This window comes from Pseudophryne corroboree, chromosome 6 (genome assembly GCF_028390025.1).
Source record: "Pseudophryne corroboree isolate aPseCor3 chromosome 6, aPseCor3.hap2, whole genome shotgun sequence".
Lineage (NCBI taxonomy): Eukaryota > Metazoa > Chordata > Amphibia > Anura > Myobatrachidae > Pseudophryne > Pseudophryne corroboree.
In genome coordinates this window covers 61307017-61324296 of record NC_086449.1, presented here as the reverse complement: position 1 = coordinate 61324296, position 17280 = coordinate 61307017, and the positions used below count along the sequence as shown (strand labels likewise).

The following is a 17280-nucleotide window of genomic DNA, read 5'->3' as shown; positions in this document are numbered from 1 at the left end:
ACGATTCGCACTGGAAAAAGATCACTACCATTTCAGAGCCTTGCTAATTTGGCCTAGCATAAGCCCCAAGGATTTTTACAAATATCGTGGCAATAATGGTCGCAAGATTGGAAGCGCTAGGTGTCAGGATCATACCATACCTAGACTATCTGTTGATCAAGGCCCCGTCTCAGCAACAGCTGATCAGAGATGTTCAGATGACTCATAATTTCTCATCCAACACGGCTTGATTGTGAACTTCAAAAAGTCCAGCCTAGTGCCAATGCAGAGGATTCAATTATTAGGTCTAATAATAGACACAATACAATTGAGGGTTTTTCTGCCAGAGAACAAGATTCAGGACATAAGGAAGCTGGTGGATCAGGTATAAAGAACCAACCAGTTTCCTTACACCTATGTATGCAGCTTCTCGGGAAGATGGTGGAATCTTTCGAAGCTCTACAGTACGGCAGACTTCACTCCAGGCCATTCCAGATGAACCTGATTGCTCAGGGTGCAGGCTCACACTAGCTTCTACATCGAAGGATCCGACTGTCGACACAGGTCAGAACCTCACTAAGATGGTGGTCATTACACAGAAACTCGCAACAGGCAAGAGATTCGGAATTTGGAATTGGAGGATCCTAACAACAGATGCCAGTCTCAGAGGCTGGGGTGCTGTTCTAGAAGATCATCAGTTTCAGGGCAGATGGACGCCACAAGAAAGCACTCTACCCATAAATATTCTCGAACTAAGAGCAATTTACAATGCACTTCTCTTAGCCGAGGACCTGGTGAAGAGTCAACACATAAGGATACAGTCGGACAATGTAACAGCAGCAGCATACATAAAACATCAGGGCGGAACAAGAAGCAAAATGGCTTTAAAAGAGGCCACAAAGAACTGCAGTGTTTATTCCAGGAGTGGAAAACTGTGAGGCAGACTATCTCAGTCGCCAAGACATGCATGTGTGGAAGTGGTGTCTACACCAACAAGTCTTCAAGTTGGTAGTGAGGAAATGGGGCCTACCTCAGGTAAACCTAATGGCGTCTCGGAACAACCATAGGTTGCCCAGGTATGTGACCAGAATGAGAGATCCAGCAGCGGAAGGAGTGAGCGCGTTGACACTTCCATGGTCTTACAGAAGAGTTTACATTTTTCCACCATCCCTCTCATACCCAAGGTACTGAAAAAGGTGAAACAGGAAAGAGTGTGGGCAATTCTAATTGCACCAGACTGGCCCCGCAGGAGTTGGTACTCGGACCTGAGGGGGCTACTAGCGGAAGAACCCTGGAGGTTACCTCAGAAAGAAGACCTTCTGTCACAGGGACCATTCCTACACCCAGACCTGAACAGGTTGCGTTTAATGGCGTGGCTGTTGAGACCCGGATCTTGAGAGATAAAGGGATACCAAAAGCAGCTTTTCCTATGATGCTAGCCACTCGGAAGCCAGTCACAGCTATGCACTACTACAGAATATGGAAACGATACATAGTGGTGTCAGGAAAGGGGGTGGAATTCAAAATAATTCTGCCTGGATAGACTTCTGCATTTCCTCCAAGCCGGCTTAGATGGTGGCCTGAGATTAGGTTCCTTGAAAGTTCAAATTTCTGCTCTCTCTATTCTTTTTCAGCAACGAATGGCATCCTTACAGGAAGTTCAGACATTCTTGCAGGGGGTTTAAGGATACAACCTCCTTTCCGTCCTCCCACAGCACCATGGGACCTGAACTTGGTGTTAGAATATTTGAAATCAACAAATTCTGAGCCTTTGGAAAGAGCGGAATTGAAATATATCTCCTGGAAGGTAACTCTGTTATTAGCCTTAGCTTCAGCAAGACCGGTCTCTGAGGTGTGAGCCTTATCGTGTAAAAGCCCCTTTCTAATTTTCCATGACGATAGGGCAGAACTCCGTACGAGGGCAGAGTTTCTCCCTAAGGTAGTTTCAGGGTTTCACGTAAATTAGCCAATCGTGGTGCCATCTTTTCAAGGAATTGCAGAAGGAGACATGTCTGTGGATGTGGTAAGAGCTCTATGGATTTACGTACAGGTTACATCATTCATCAGAAAGTCTGACCATTTGTTTGTACTTTATGATGGTCCCAAGAAGGGTTGGCTAGAATCTAAACAGACTCTGGCCAAATGGATTAGGCTTACCATTAGACAAGCTTATTTATCCTGTGGTGAAAGGGGTTTCGTTTTAGGTCGGTGCCCATACTACCAGATCGGTAGGTGCCTCATGGGCGGCAACCAGAGGTACCTCCACTACTCAGCTTTGCAGAGCGGCAACGTGGTCATCAGCATACACGTTCACAAGATTCTACAAGTTCGATACGTTTGCATCCAGAGATTCAAAGTTTGGACGATTAGTTTTACAGGCCACGGACAGCACTCCCGCCCTTGGGAGTAACTTTGGAACGTCCCCAACTGTATAAGTTGTTCCAGTGTCCCCTAGTGGATGAAAGAGAAAAGAAGATTTTGGTACTTACCGATAAATCCATTTCTCTGAATCCACTCGGGGACACTGGACACCTGCCTCGGTGCTGTCAGCTTGTAGTGTTCAGTGTTCTTGTTTAACAGTTTGTGCAAACAGCTTTAGTTTCTTTTAGGAAAGTTATTGGATGCTGTTTGATTTGTGGTTATGGTGGGTTCCTCTCCATCGGTTTGTAGTCTCATGTCCTCTTCTCTCCGTCAAATTTTCCAAACTGAGGGATGGGGGGCGTGAAGGAAGGGGGAGGAGTCTGCTGTGCATAAAATATTTAATTTTAGATTGTGTCACACCTCCGGTTGCAAGCTTCACGCCCCAACTGTATAAGCTGTTCCAGTGTCCCCGAGTGGATTCAGAGAAATGGATTTATCGGTAAGTACCAAAATCCTTTTTTTTTACTTTACTTCCAATCAGTCCAATCCATTGCCTAAAATCGTTATTTTATCTACTGAGGGTCTGTGCTGCATAGGGATCAATAATACAGGCATAAGTCAGGTTGAGAATTTTACTTCTAGATGGAAGAAATATGCACCTTAGTCAAACAATATTCATGCCAGGATATAGACAAGTCATTATTAATAAATCTAAACTTACAATGACACAGGCAGATTGAAATAAAACAAAACAAAAAAACCCTGAAAATTTTATTCAACAAATGTTGCATATCATTATAGTATAGTGTTTTATTCACAGTGACTTAATTTTTTTTTTTTTTTTCTCATTGCACAGTTAGGGTCAATGAAGGTATTTTGGAAACAGTATCAATTGAGATTTGTGCAAGGTATGTGGTCTTATTCTATAATAGTACTACTAATGAGAATGTTTACTGTAAATTGTATATCTATTCCTAAAAAACAAAACTTACAAATCTAAAAAGAAGAAAAAATAAGCAGCTCTATCATAGGAAAAGAAAGGACTTCAGCCCCTCTATATTTGATATTCAAACAGAACTCTTAGATTTTCCCCTTGTAACTAAAATATAGTGATCAATCATCATTAAAAACTGCTTCACAAAGTCTTTACTGGAAGTATCTCCAGAGACAGGAGAGCAGGTGTGCCCCATAATGTGCGCTGGGCATGCCATCAAGGTGCATGTTGGGTATGATATCCCGGTGGTTGGGATCCCGGCGATCAGCATACCGATGCCGGGATCCCGGCCGTCAAAGAGCCGGCAGAGGAACGAGTGCAACAAAGCCCCTTACAGGCTAGGTGGCTCGCAGCGCTTGCCACAGGTTCTATTCCCACTCTATAAGTGTCATAGACACCCTCAAGTTGGAAAAGCCCTCGGCCCCCTGCCGGCGTTCTGTCAGCCGGGATCCTGGCGTTGGTATGCTGACCGCCAGGATCCCGACTGCCGAGATATAAACATCCCCTAGGTGCGATGGTGCAAAACCAGTATGCTTCATAAACTAGATCCATTGATTTGTTTTGCTGGCCTTAGAACAATGGCAGTAAAGTAACAAGTAACTGGTGTCTACTATCGGTCCACACAGCTTCTTGTCCCAGGACAAAATAAATGGTATGCCTTTGATGCCACTTTCACTTGGTATTGGATGGCCAGTAATTATTTATAGTATATATAGGACTTGCCTATATCTTTTTATTAGTTACTGGCTTCTTGCAGGACAACACACTCAAAGAAGTGATAAAGAAGTGATAAGTGAACGAGGGCCTGAGAGCAGCTTGTCATGCTTACTTACTTAAATGACCGACAGACACACAAAAAAAACATATACATCCAACAGAAACAACTCTTAGAATCCTTCCTATCAAAATAAGCTTTAATGAAGGTAACATATACAAAGAACAAATACTTTAGATGGGGAGGAAAATCGGGTAAACTGTTGGCACATATGGTCCGCCAACAAAGAGTAGACATATCCCAAGGTTAAAAAATTCCAATGGGTACGTAACCTCTCAAACAGATCTATCTCACCAATTTCATAAATATTTTTCCAATTTATACACCGCTACATCCGATGCTCCTACTTCAATCAGTTCAATGTTGAAGACAATTGGGTTACCTAAACTAAATGTCCAACAAATACATTTGTTGGAGGTGGACATTTCAGAGGCAGGAATTGGAGAATCTGTTAAAAAAAACTCAAACTAAATAAATCTCCAGGACCAGACGGTTTTAGTGGAGAATACTACAAATTACTGCGTGAACATATTACACCGATAATCACAGACCTCTTTCAATGTTTATTTAAAGATGAGCCGCAATATCCAAGCTTTAATTAGGCACATACTAGATTACTTCCCAAACCTAACAAAAATATAGACCTGGTGGATTCATATCAGGCAATCACACTCCTAAACTTAGCTTACAAAAATATTATCGAAAATTATCACTACACGCTTACAAACAATAATGCCTGATATTTTGACACACCATCAACTAGGTTTTACGAACTTAAGATACTCAGTATTAGGAATAAGACCAGCTATAGCGGCGATAGTGGCAGCTAAATCCTCTAGACACCACCACAATTTGCTGCTTATCCTTGACGCAGAAAGGCATTTGATAAAATCTTGTGGTTTTAACTGTATCATATTTTAGAAAAAAGACACTTTGGACCTTAGTTCACTAATCTAATTCATTTTTTCTATACTGAGCCGAAAACTAATCTCATAATCAATAACTTATTAAGAGAAGCAGTCAGGCCATCAAGAGGAACCAGACAGGGTTGTCCCCTGTCACCTCTGTTATTTGATTTAGCCTTGGATCCTTTATTAAGAGTATTACAAGATCTAAATATTTTTAAAGGTATTAAGATAGGGAATCAGCTCCTCCTGATACTGGATTTCATGGATGACCTATCTTTATTGTAACCTCTAAACCAGGCCTGGCCAAACCGGTCCTCGAGATCTACCAACAGGTCACATTTTCCAGACCACCTAGCTGGTGCACAGGTGTAGTCATTACTAATTAAGATGTGCTGCATTCATTCCTGACAATTCTACAGATCTCCAGGAGGCCTGGAAAACATGAACTGTTTGTAGATCTCGAGGACCGGTTTGGCCAGCCCTGCTCTAAACATTACTAAAATTATAATCAAAATCACAACTGAACTCAAAAATTGGAATAACCTACAACTTTCTTTTATAAGGCGAACAAACTTAATAAAGTTGATTTCATTTCTAAAACTTTTATACCCATTACAAGTATTACCCTTGGTTCTGACCAATAAAGTAGAACAAGCCTTAAACACTGCTTTTTCGTCAATTTATGTGGAATGGAAACAAGCCAAAATTAGCCTTCAAATAGTATGGAAAAATAAATTAGAAGGAGGCATTAATTTTCCCCACATATCTTTTTACAGCCAAGCAGCCATATGTAGATATATCAAGAATTGGCTCTCTAATCATGCACAGTTTGCTAATGTGGAACTGGAGCCACAACTTTCCCCAGATTTTCCATTTAATTGCCTTTTTGCACACTGCCAAGAAAGATATTCCACAGTCATGCCTGGACAATCCCCTGTTAATGTCTACAAGGTCTGTCTGGTTCAACGTAAGGAAGGATTCCTGGAAAATTAAATTATCTTCATGCTCTGTTTCTCCTATTTTTTGGGAAATCCTACTTTCCAGAAAAGTTATGCCAATCATCCCTTCAAATCATGGACAAAAAAGGGCCTTTCCTCTTTGAGGAACTTGATAAACTCATCGACATTCACGATGATGTCCAATACACAAATAGATAAATTTAACTTTATAAAATCTCATATATTTGCTCTTCTACAAGCAAAGCACTAAGTCAAAACAGGGGTAGCAGTTGATTTACCGACACCCATTAAAAAGTCAAAATACCAACACGGTCAAAATACCGACATTCATTATTGCGACATGTTCAAAATGCTGACATGTCAAAATGCCAACATGCGTTTTTAAGGATTTTTTTCCCTAAAACAGACTTGTTCATACTTTACCATCCCAGTGGACCTGGAGGGGTAATACAGTAGTGTACCGAGCGCAGCCGCGAGCTATGCGAGGGGACGCGGTACACTTAGACTGTGTCCATGCTGACCTGTTGACATGGAGACAACCCCCCCCCCCGAAAACTCATGTCGGTATTTTGACATGTCGTTGTTTCAAAATGTTGGTATTCTGACTATGTCGGCATTTTGAACATTTCCGCATAATGAATGTCGTTTTTTTTTACAGTGTCTGTATTTTGACTGTATGCCAATGTCTGTCGGGATTATACCGTCAGTATTGTGCCCGTCGGTAAATCATACTGAACCCTAAAACGGTATTACACAAATTATTTTTGACTGACTGGGATAATAAACTAGACTCAGACTTTCTGCTCATCATCACCTTCATAAACCAATTTCCTTTTATTATTCTCTGATACGTATTCTTACATTATCTTGTCAATACCGAACGGGTATCTCGGTGTGGCAGGAACAATCTCCCCATCTACAAACTGCTGAAATTGTAGCTACCCTTTCATATTCTCTAAACACTTTATATGCATCATCATACAGAGAAATGCTCTATAAAACATTTTACAGAGGTTATCTGTCCCCCTCGAGAGCAAATGTAATAGGAATCAAAGACTCCTCCAAATGTCCCAAATGTGACACTTCTGCAGCTGCAGTATTCCACTGTCTGTGGGGCTGACACCCAATTAAGCAATTCTGGAGACAGATCAAGCAGTTTGTAACCTCAAATATAACGCAGGAATGTCAACGTACAACAGAATGGGCAGTATTGGAAGTTCTAGAATCAGATACTCACCTAACTCCAGACATAAAGAAGATCTTAACAATTATTTCAGTTGTAGCTCGCAAATGCATTATACAATAGTGGTTATCTCCTGAAAACCACAAGTAGACGATGGCCTGGTCACGGGTCCACTGCTACCCCCCCCCCCCCCCCCCCCTCACCTTCTTCACCTTACTATATCTTTTGTTTTATTCGTTCTTCACACTTTTCCTTGTAATGTGGCCAAATCTTGGAATATAAATGAAAACACACACTTCGCAAGGAGATATATTTGTTCTCATATTTATTAAATTGTCTATTCTTAAATTTGGTTATTAAGTCTTTTAAAAAATATAAACAATGGGGAAATGGATTGGAGTAGAAGATATTTGCAGAATTTGATCACTAGAAAGCACAGGCGAGCTGATACAATTTTTCACCACCCTTCAAGAAACTTGGAACTTTGGGCCCGATTCAGCATTTGTGGGACAAATGGCACAACTACAACCCTTTTCTCTAACATGGGGGGGAACGTCCAGCACAGGTCTTGCCTCCCCTGCTAACATGCAATGCGAGTGCATCGCTATACAGCGATGCGCTGCATAATTAGGGTTGCCCTCTGCCTACGCATCCTAGCTGCAAAGGTCTGTCAGGGGCAACCATTTTTTGGGTCGCAGCGGCTGCGTGTGACATCATGCAGCCACTACGGCCTTCCCCCGCAAACGGTCCGGACATGCCTGCATTGTTCGGACTGCGAACCCCCCTAGCAGTGCATCAACGCACATAAAATGCACCGCTGACACCGCGTTAAACTGCAATCGCAGTTTAAGTCCTTGCACATGCGCAGACCGCCATGCGCAGAAGTGTTGAAATTGTCAAATAGCGATTTCCGCACTTCTGCGGGAGTAACTGAATTAGCCCCTTTATACGTTGTTGAACTTTGGTATTCTTTACCTAAATGTAAAGATAAATCATCTATTATGTTTTATATTGTTGAGCAAGTTTCTTGGAAAGTACAATAATTTGTAAGTGTGCTTTACAAGTATGTCATACAACCATTTTCCAATTAAAAAAGTATATTTAAAAAAAAGAAGTGATAAGAGGAAGGTGATAACTTACCAGCCAATCAGCTCCTAACTGCCAAGTTACAGGCTGGTATTTAAAAATGACAGTTAGGAGCTGACTGGCTGATGCATTGTCACCTTCTACTTATCACGTCTTTATCACTTCTTCAGGCTTAGTACATCTGCCCCTCATTTATTTCACTATGAAGCATGTAGTTCCATTTCTACATGTTTTATAGTGGCGCCAATTGGCCTGGTGCACACGTGTCAGCAGAAATATAAGGGCTTCTTACAACCCTTAAAGCAAGACTCCCACGTTATGCCCTGGTGACGATGCAGTCTTCACTGTTGGTTAGTACACAGAGCAAATCCCATCCGCATCTTATTAGGATGACTGTAAGCATGAAAGTATCTTCATAAGAGATAAACTAACACATAAAAGTAAAATAAATAAAAAAATATCACATATTGTAACCGTTCAATCATAGGGAGAAAAAGTATGTTTCCCTATGATAATAAAGGTTCTTTGTTTTTCTGGAGATATAAAAAGGATGTAGATGCCACCATGTCCATCCTGGATGTTTCCATGATGACCGGATTCACTCCAGATGTTGATAGTCTTAATAAGGTGAGAGTCATGGTCTAAAACTATTGGAAAATGATACGGTACTTACTTCATCTATTAAATTGTAACTCTCATGTTATCCTTACTGATAGTTAATGAAGGGAGTGGACAAATATATCTCCAAGTTTGAGATTAACAAGGAGTCTACTGAGAAGGGCACGCTTGTCATCTACCTAGACAAGGTGAGAAGATGTTTATGTGTCAGTACAGTATGTCTACTTTGTTGTCTGTAGTCAATTTCCATTACCTTCATCTTCTTCTCTCATGTCTGTGGCTCCATTCTGTACGATATGTTGGGAAAGGTCTAATCCCAAAAGCAGGGGAACTAGTCCCAAGAGAAGGTGATCTCGCTAGTGTTGTTGGTGACTGACCACAATAGGGTGAGGGTTAAGGCATGTCCCCTCAACAATATTTATTGTATTCCAAGTAAGAAAAAACCAGTGTGTGTGAAGGTGGGTCAGTGTTAAACAGCTTGGATATTCCTTTGTGAGTGTGTCCTTGGAAGATAACTGGGAGTGATGAGTGTGTAATGGTGTAAATGTGAGAATTTGGTTCTGAGGAAAGCAGAATAACATGGGTAGGATGGAGGTGGACATTTAAAGGCTAAACTTATCTTTGCTGAGTCCCCCGCCCCCCCAAAAAATATTTTTTTATTATGTGAAAGGTTCTTTTGTGTATTCTACAAATAATGTACCAACTCTTAGTTTAATCATAGGGTGAGAACATTGGAGAGTATCTTCTAGCCCTTCAGGAGGCCAGGTGTATGCAGTAAATATATACAGCACCATTTGTTCAACATCTGAGAGTTCACAATCAGTAATGTAGTAGAGCGGCGGGGCTGAGGCATTTGCAGAGTAGAATATAATAAACACATTTCTCTTACGTCCTAGAGGATGCTGGGGTCTACATTAGTACCATGGGGTATAGACGGGTCCACCAGGAGCCATGGGCACTCTAAGAGTTTGAGAGTGTGGGCTGGCTCCTCCCTCTATACCCCTCCTACCAGACTCAGTTTAGAAAATATGCCCGAAGGAGCCGGTCACAGCTAGGAGAGCTCTACAGAGCTTCTTTAGTAAAAGTTTTTTTAGAGTTTGTCATTTTACAGGGAGGCTGCTGGCAACTGCCTCCCTGCTTCATGGGACTAAGGGGGAAAGAGTAGTGTCTGACCCAACAGCATGCCGCCACCCCCTTACAGAGCCAGAAGATTGGTGGCGAGTGAATCACCAACCCCCCCTAGCAAGCGGGGGGCCGGTGTGAAGATGGTGGCAACAGGGTATGGAGCGCAGTACTAACTGCGCTCTGGGGCTTAGCGATACATAGTGCGGCGCTGTGAGGGGCGCCCTGAGCCAGCGCCTACACCCTAAACTGGTCACACAGCCTGTTGGGGTCCCGGGATCTCAGCCAGCATAATTCCTCAGGCCAGTATAATCCTATGTAGAGCGGGAAGACAGCGCCATTTTGGTGGGGCGGAGCTTCTCCTCAGAGCAGACCCAGCAGCGTTCAGCGCCATTTTCCTGCCTGCACAATGCTGTTAGTGAAGAGCAAGTCCCTCCAGAACAACTCCAGCTATCTCTCACGGTACCAGGGGGTATTAGAAAGGAGGGGAGGCTGTATACAGGCTGTGTAACCTATTAAGGTGCACAGTCAGCGCTGGTTGAGGTCTCCCTTTACCTAAAATGCGCTGTGTGCGGGTTGGCTCCAATCTCTGTGTCTCTCTTGCCATTCTTGGGGGTGCCCTCCCCTGTGTGTGTGTGTGTGTGTGTGTGTGTGTGTGTGGAGTGTCTGTGGAGTGTCTGTGGTCTCCATTAAGCTATGTCCGGGGACTCTGTGTCATATGCTGCAGAGGATATGTCCTCTCAGGATGATCCCATTCCATGTAATCAGGATTGCACTGTTTTAGCACAGATACCGGCAAGGGAGCCTGAGTGGTTATCCTATATCAAATCTATGATTTCTCTTACGTCCTAGAGGATGCTGGGGACTCCAAAAGGACCATGGGGTATAGACGGGATCCGCAGGAGCTTGGGCACACTAAAAAGACTGACTGGGTGTGAACTGGCTCCTCCCTCTATGCCCCTCTCCCAGACCTCAGTTAGACTTTGTGCCCAGGAGTGACTGGACACACAGTAGGGGAGCTCTACTGAGTTTCTCTAGAAAGACTTTTGTTAGGTTTTTTATTTTCAGGGAGACCTGCTGGCTACAGGCTCCCTGCAGCGTGGGAGTGAGGGGAGAGAAGCAGCCCTACTTCTTCTTAGTTCAAGGGCTCTGCTTCTTAGGCTACTGGACACCATTAGCTCCAGAGGGTTCGATCACTTGGTTCGCCTAGCTGCTTGTTCCCGGAGCCGCGCCGTCACCCCCCTCACAGAAGACAGAAGCCGGGTGAGTATTAGAAGAACCGAAGACTTCAGACGGCAGAAGACTTCAGTAACGGAGGTACAGTGCAGCGGTAACGCTGCGCTCCATGCTCCCACACACATCACCAACGGCACTTGCAGGGTGCAAGGCGCTGGGTGGGAGCGCCCTGGGCAGCAGTTACTGAGGTATTTGGGACTGGCTAAAGGCATATTTGGTGCCCGGGCACCGTATATAATACTCCCGCCAGTATAAATAATTAAAATTTGAGCAGGACTGAAGCGCGCCGGGAAGGGGCGGGGCTTAGCCGCACAGCTCACCAGCGCCATTTTCTTCTCTCCACAGCCGCTGCAGAGACGCTGGCCCGGGACCTCCATGCTCCTCACAAGTAAAAGGGAGCAAAACAGGGGGGCACAGATAATTTGGTGCTTTTCTTATTATTTCAGCGCTACTGATATATATATATATATATATATATATATATATATATATATACAGGGCCGTAACTACGTGTGTGCCAAGTGGGCTTGGCACACAGCGCAGTTGCCCTGAGGGCGCACGCGCTGTGGAGGGAGAAGAGGACCAGCGCCGGGCAGCGGAGAAGGAGGAGGAGGGAGGGGGAGCAGGGAGCCGCAGCAGCGCTATGTCATTGGTAGTAGGCGCCGCTGCAGCATCCCCCTCTCCTTCTGTATTGGCTGCCCGGCGCTGCTGTGGATGCTGGGATGCGGTTCCTCCATCCCAGCATCCACAGCAGCGCCGGGCAGCCAATACGGAAGGAGAGGGGGATGCTGCAGCGGCGCTTACTACCAATGACATAGCGCTGCTGCGGCTCCCTGCTTCCCCTCCCTCCTCCTCCTTCTCACCTCACTGCCTGCACAGAGGGAGCTGCACGAGGAGCCTGACTGCCAGCAGGGAGATGGTAAGTATCTCTCTCTCTCTCTCTCTCTCTCTCTCTCTCTCTCAGGGGGTCACCGTCTGCCGCAATGTGTAAAAAGGGGGACTGGCTGCCGCAATGTGTAAAGAGGGGGCCTGGCTGCCGCAATGTGTAAAAAGGGGGACTGGCTGCCGCAATGTGTAAAAAGGGGGCCTGGCTGCCGCAATGTGTAAAAAGGGGGACTGGCTGCCGCAATGTGTAAAAAGGGGGACTGTCTGCTGTAATGTGTAAAAAGGGGGACGCTGTCTGCTGTAATGTATAAAAGGGGCTCTACCTGGTGTAGTGGCGCTACTGTGCAGCGTAATTTGAATAATGTAGACTACTGTGCACCGTAGTATGAATTGCTATTATTTTGTGGCCACGGCCCTTCCCCGTGAAGCCACGCCTCTATAAATTTTTTGCGCGCCTACGGCGCGCACTGCCCCTATCTTACATGGGGGGCGCCACTGTCGTTTCTTGCACACAGCGCTAAAATGCCTAGTTACGGCACTGAATATATATATATATATATATATATATATTATACTTGTGTAGTATATAGGCGCTGGGGTGTGAGCTGGCATACTCCCTCTGTGTTTCTCTCTCCAGGCTTCCCTGTAGGCTGTCCCCTTTATTTGGCCAGTGTGAGTGTGGGGGTGTCGGTACTTCGTGTCAGCATGTCCGAGGCTGAGTGTTCCTCCCCGGAGGAAGTTACTGGGGGTGCAGAAAAGGAGCTGGAAATGGCTCTGTCGGCACAGCCGACTGCTGATTGGGTTGCTATGTTAAGTACACTTAATGCTAATGTGGATTTGTTGTCTAAGAGGCTTGATAAATCTGATTCTCAGACACAAACTTGGAGAAAGTCCATGGAGGATGCTTTGGCTCAGGTGCAGACCCCTCAGAGTCCCAAAAACATTAATTTACCCAGATGGTAGACACAGATGCCAACACGGACTCTGATTCCGATGTCGATTTTAATGAGGCTACTTTACACCCAAGGGTAGTTAAGAGTATTCAGTACATGATTGTGGCTATTAAAGATGTTTTACGTATCTCTGACGAACCTGCTGTTCAGGAAACAAGGATTTGCCTATTTAAAGGGAAATACCTGAGGTGAAGTTTCCCCTCTCTCATGAAATGAATGCTCTTTGTGAAAAAGCTTGGGAGTCGCCGGACAAAAGGTGGCAGATTCCCAAGATAATTTTTATGGCATATCCTTTCCCATCTGATGACAGGGAAAAATGGGAGTCGTCTCCAAATGTCGACAAGGCTCTATCCCGTTTGTCCAAGAAGGTGGCGCTTCCGTCCCCTGACACGGCTGCTCTCAAGGATCCGGCGGATCGCACGCTGGAGACGTCTTTGAAGGCCATTTTCGTTAATACTGGTACATTGCTCAGACCTGCTGTGGCGTCGGTATGGGTGAGTAGTGCTATTGCTAAATAGGCTGATAATTTAGCTTCTGATATGGATACCCTTGATAAAGATAATATTCTTTTGACTCTTGGTTTTATCAAGGATGTTGCAGATTACCTAAAGGATGCAGCGAGAGATGTTGGCCTCTTGGGATCAAGGAGCCAATGCCATGGCGGTCTCGGCCAGGAGGGCGCTGTGGATTCATCAATGGAATGCTGATGCCGACTCCAAGAAAAATATGGAAGCTCTCCCCTTCAAAGGTAGTGTCTTATTTGGTGACGGCCTGGCTGACCTGGTGTCGACCGCTACTGCGGGTAAGTCATCTTTTCTTCCTTATGTTCCCGCTCAACAGAAGAAGAGGCCTCATCAGCAGATGCAGTCCTTTCGACCTAATAAATACAAGCGAGGTAAGGGCTCGTCCTTCCTTGCTTCAAAGGGTAGAGGAAGGGGAAAGAAGTCGCATGCAGGGTCAGGCACCCAGTACCAAAAGTCCTCCCCCGCCTCTACCAAGTCCACCGCATGACGCTGGGGCTTCCCTGCCGAAGCCCTTGCCGGTGGGGGGCCGTCTCCGAATCTACAGTCAGGTCTGGTTTCAATCAGCCCTGGATCCTTGGGTCTTAGACATAGTATCCCAAGGGTACAAACTGGAGTTTCAGGAGATGCCCCCCGCCGCTTTTTCAAATCGGCATTGCCAGTTTCTCTTCCGGAAAGAGCAGTAGTAAATGCTGCGATACAAAAGTTATGTCAACAGAGGGTCATTGTCCCCGTCCCCCCGTCCCAACGGGGGGAAGGGTTCTATTCAAGCCTCTTTGTCGTACCAAAGCCGGACAGTTCGGTCAGACCGATTCTGAACCTAAAATCCCTCAATCCATACTTGAAAACGTTCAAGTTCAAGATGGAATCTCTTCTAACTGTGATCTCCAGCCTAGAAGGGGGGGATTTGATGGCGTCAGTCGAAATAAAGGATGCCTACTTACACGTACCGATATATCCTCCGCATCAGGCCTTCCTGAGATTTGCGATGCAGGATTGCCATTACCAAATTTCAGACGTTGCCGTTTGGGCTTTCCACGGCCCCGAGGGTTTTCACCAAGGTTATGACAGAAATGATGCTACTCCTTCACAAGCGAGGGGTCACAATTATCCCGTACTTGGACGATCTCCTGATAAAGGCGAGGTCAGAGGAGCAATTGTCACAGAATGTGGAACTCTCCCTGATGGTTCTCCAAAATCACGGTTGGATTTTAAATTTGCCAAAGTCTCAGTTGATTCCGACGACTCGGCTGCCCTTCCTGGGCATGATCCTAGACACGAAGCTTCAGAGAGTGTTTCTTCCGGAGGACAAAGCTCTAGAAATACAGACCATGGTCAAGGAGCTTTTGAGACTGACAAGTGTGTTGATTCATCAATGCACTCGAGTACTAGGGAAGATGGTGGCTGCGTACGAGGCCATTCCGTTTGGCAGGTTTCATGCCAGGGTGTTTCAGTGGGACCTGCTGGACAAATGGTCCGGGTCTCACCTACAAATGCACCGGAAAATAAGTCTATCTTCCAGGGCAAGGACCTCTCTCCTGTGGTGGCTGCAAAGCTCTCACCTTCTAGAGGGACGCCGTTTCGGAATCCAGGACTGGGTCCTGCTGACCACAGATGCAAGTCTCCGAGGCTGGGGCGCAGTCGCGCAGGGAAGAAGTTTTCAGGGAAAATGGTCAAGCCAGGAATCTTCTCTCCACATAAATGTTCTCGAGTTAAGAGCCATTTACAACGGCTTCCTGCAAGCGAAGAACCTTCTTCAGGGTCTCCCTGTCCTGATCCAGTCAGACAACATCACAGCGGTGGCGTACGTAAACCGCCAAGGCGGAAAAGGGGCAGGGCGGCGATGGCGAAAGCCACAAGAATTCTCCGCTGGGCGGAACAGCACATGAGCGCTCTGTCAGCAGTCTTTCTCCCGGGCGTGGACAACTGGGAAGCAGACTTCCTCAGCAGACACGATCTCCATCCAGTAGAGGGGGCTCTTCATCAAGAGGTATTTGCAGAAGTGACAAGGTGTTGGGGAATTCCTCTGATAGACATGATGGCGTCTCGCCTCAACAAGAAGCTTCCGAGGTATTGTTCTAGGTCAAGGGACCCCCAAGCCTGTGCAGTGGACGCCCTGGTAACTCCGTGGGTGTTTCAGTTGGTGTATGTGTTCCCTCCGCTTCCTCTCATTCCAAAGTGTTGAGGACCATAAGACGAACAAGGGTTCAGGCAATACTCGTCGTTCCAGATTGGCTACGGAGGGCCTGGTATCCGGATCTTCAGGAGTTACTAGTAGAAGATCCTTGGCCCCTTCCTCTTCGAGAGGACCTGTTACTGCAGGGGCCCTGCGTGTTTCCGGACTTACCGCGGCTGCGTTTGACGGGGTGCAAGTTGAACGCCAGATTTTAGCTCGGAAGGGTATTCCTGGGGAAGTCATCCCCACTCTCCTTAAGGCTAGGAAGGAGGTCACGGCGAAACATTATCACCGTATTTGGAGAAAATATGTGTCGAGGTGTGAAACCAAAGCAGCTCCACCGGAGGAGTTTCACTTGGGTCGTTTCCTCCATTTTTTGCAGGCAGGCGTGGATGAGGGCCTGAAATTGGGTTCCATCAAAGTGCAGATTTCGGCTTTATCTACTTTCTTTCAAAAGGAATTGGCCGTCCTTCCTGAGGTTCAGACTTTCGTGAAGGGAGTGCTGCATATCCATCCTCCATTTGTGCCACCCGTGGCGCTGTGGGATCTTGAAGTGGTGTTGCAGTTTCTTATGTCTCACTGAGCCTTTGCTTAAGGTTGAGTTGAAGTTTGGCTCTGGCGTCTGCCAGACGAGTGTCCGAGTTGGCGGCCTTGTCTCACAAGAGCCCATATTTGATCTTTCATTCGGATTGAGCGGAATTGAGGACTCGTCAACAATTTCTGCCGAAGGTGGTTTCTTCGTTTCACATAAACCAACCTATTGTGGTACCTGTGGCTATGGATGCTGTGGCGGTCCCAAGATCTCTTGATGTTGTAAGAGCTTTGAAAATTTATGTCGCCAGAACGGCTCTTACTAGAAAAACTGAGGCTCTGTTTGTCCTGTATGCTTTCAACAAGATTGGAAATCCTGCTTCTAAGCAAACTATTGCACGCTGGATTTGTAATACGATTCAGCAAGCTCATTCTTCGGCTGGGCTACCGTTGCCGAAGTCAGTGAAGGCCCATTCTACCAGGGAGGTGGGCTCATCTTGGGCGGCTGCCCGAGGGGTCTCGGCACTTCAACTTTGCCGAGCAGCTACGTGGTCGGGTTCAAACACTTTTGCTAAGTTCTACGAGTTTGATACCCTGGCTGATGAGGACCTCATGTTTGCACAATCGGTGCTGCAGAGTCGTCCGCACTCTCCCGCCCGTTCTGGAGCTTTGGTATAGACCCCATGGTCCTTTTGGAGTCCCCAGCATCCTCTAGGATGTAAGAGAAAATAGTATTTTAATACCTACCGGTAAATCCTTTTCTCCTAGTCCGTAGAGGATGCTGGGCGCCCATCCCAATGCGGACTGTTCCTTGCAGTTGTATTGATACTGGTTACTTCTGGTTACACGTGGTTTGTGTATCAGTTATGTTCAGCTTTTTGCTGTTGTTAGTTCATACTGTTATCTGGTTTCATGCTACTCCAGTTGTACGGTATGTTTGTGGTGTGGGCTGGTATGTTTATCGCCCTTAGTTAACAAAAATCCTTTCCTCGA

The 17280-nt window shown here is 45.7% G+C and overlaps 1 protein-coding gene across 1 annotated transcript in view; it reads left to right on the top strand.

Moving 5' to 3' along the window:
* LOC134936133 (A.superbus venom factor 1-like) overlaps positions 1-17280 on the top strand; it is a 168420-nt gene that overhangs the window by 131026 nt on the left and 20114 nt on the right. Inside the window, exons 33-35 of the mRNA XM_063931049.1 lie at positions 3197-3248; positions 8785-8872; positions 8962-9051. Coding sequence (XP_063787119.1) covers positions 3197-3248; positions 8785-8872; positions 8962-9051 — 230 coding nt within the window. The remainder of the gene's footprint in view (positions 1-3196; positions 3249-8784; positions 8873-8961; positions 9052-17280) is intronic.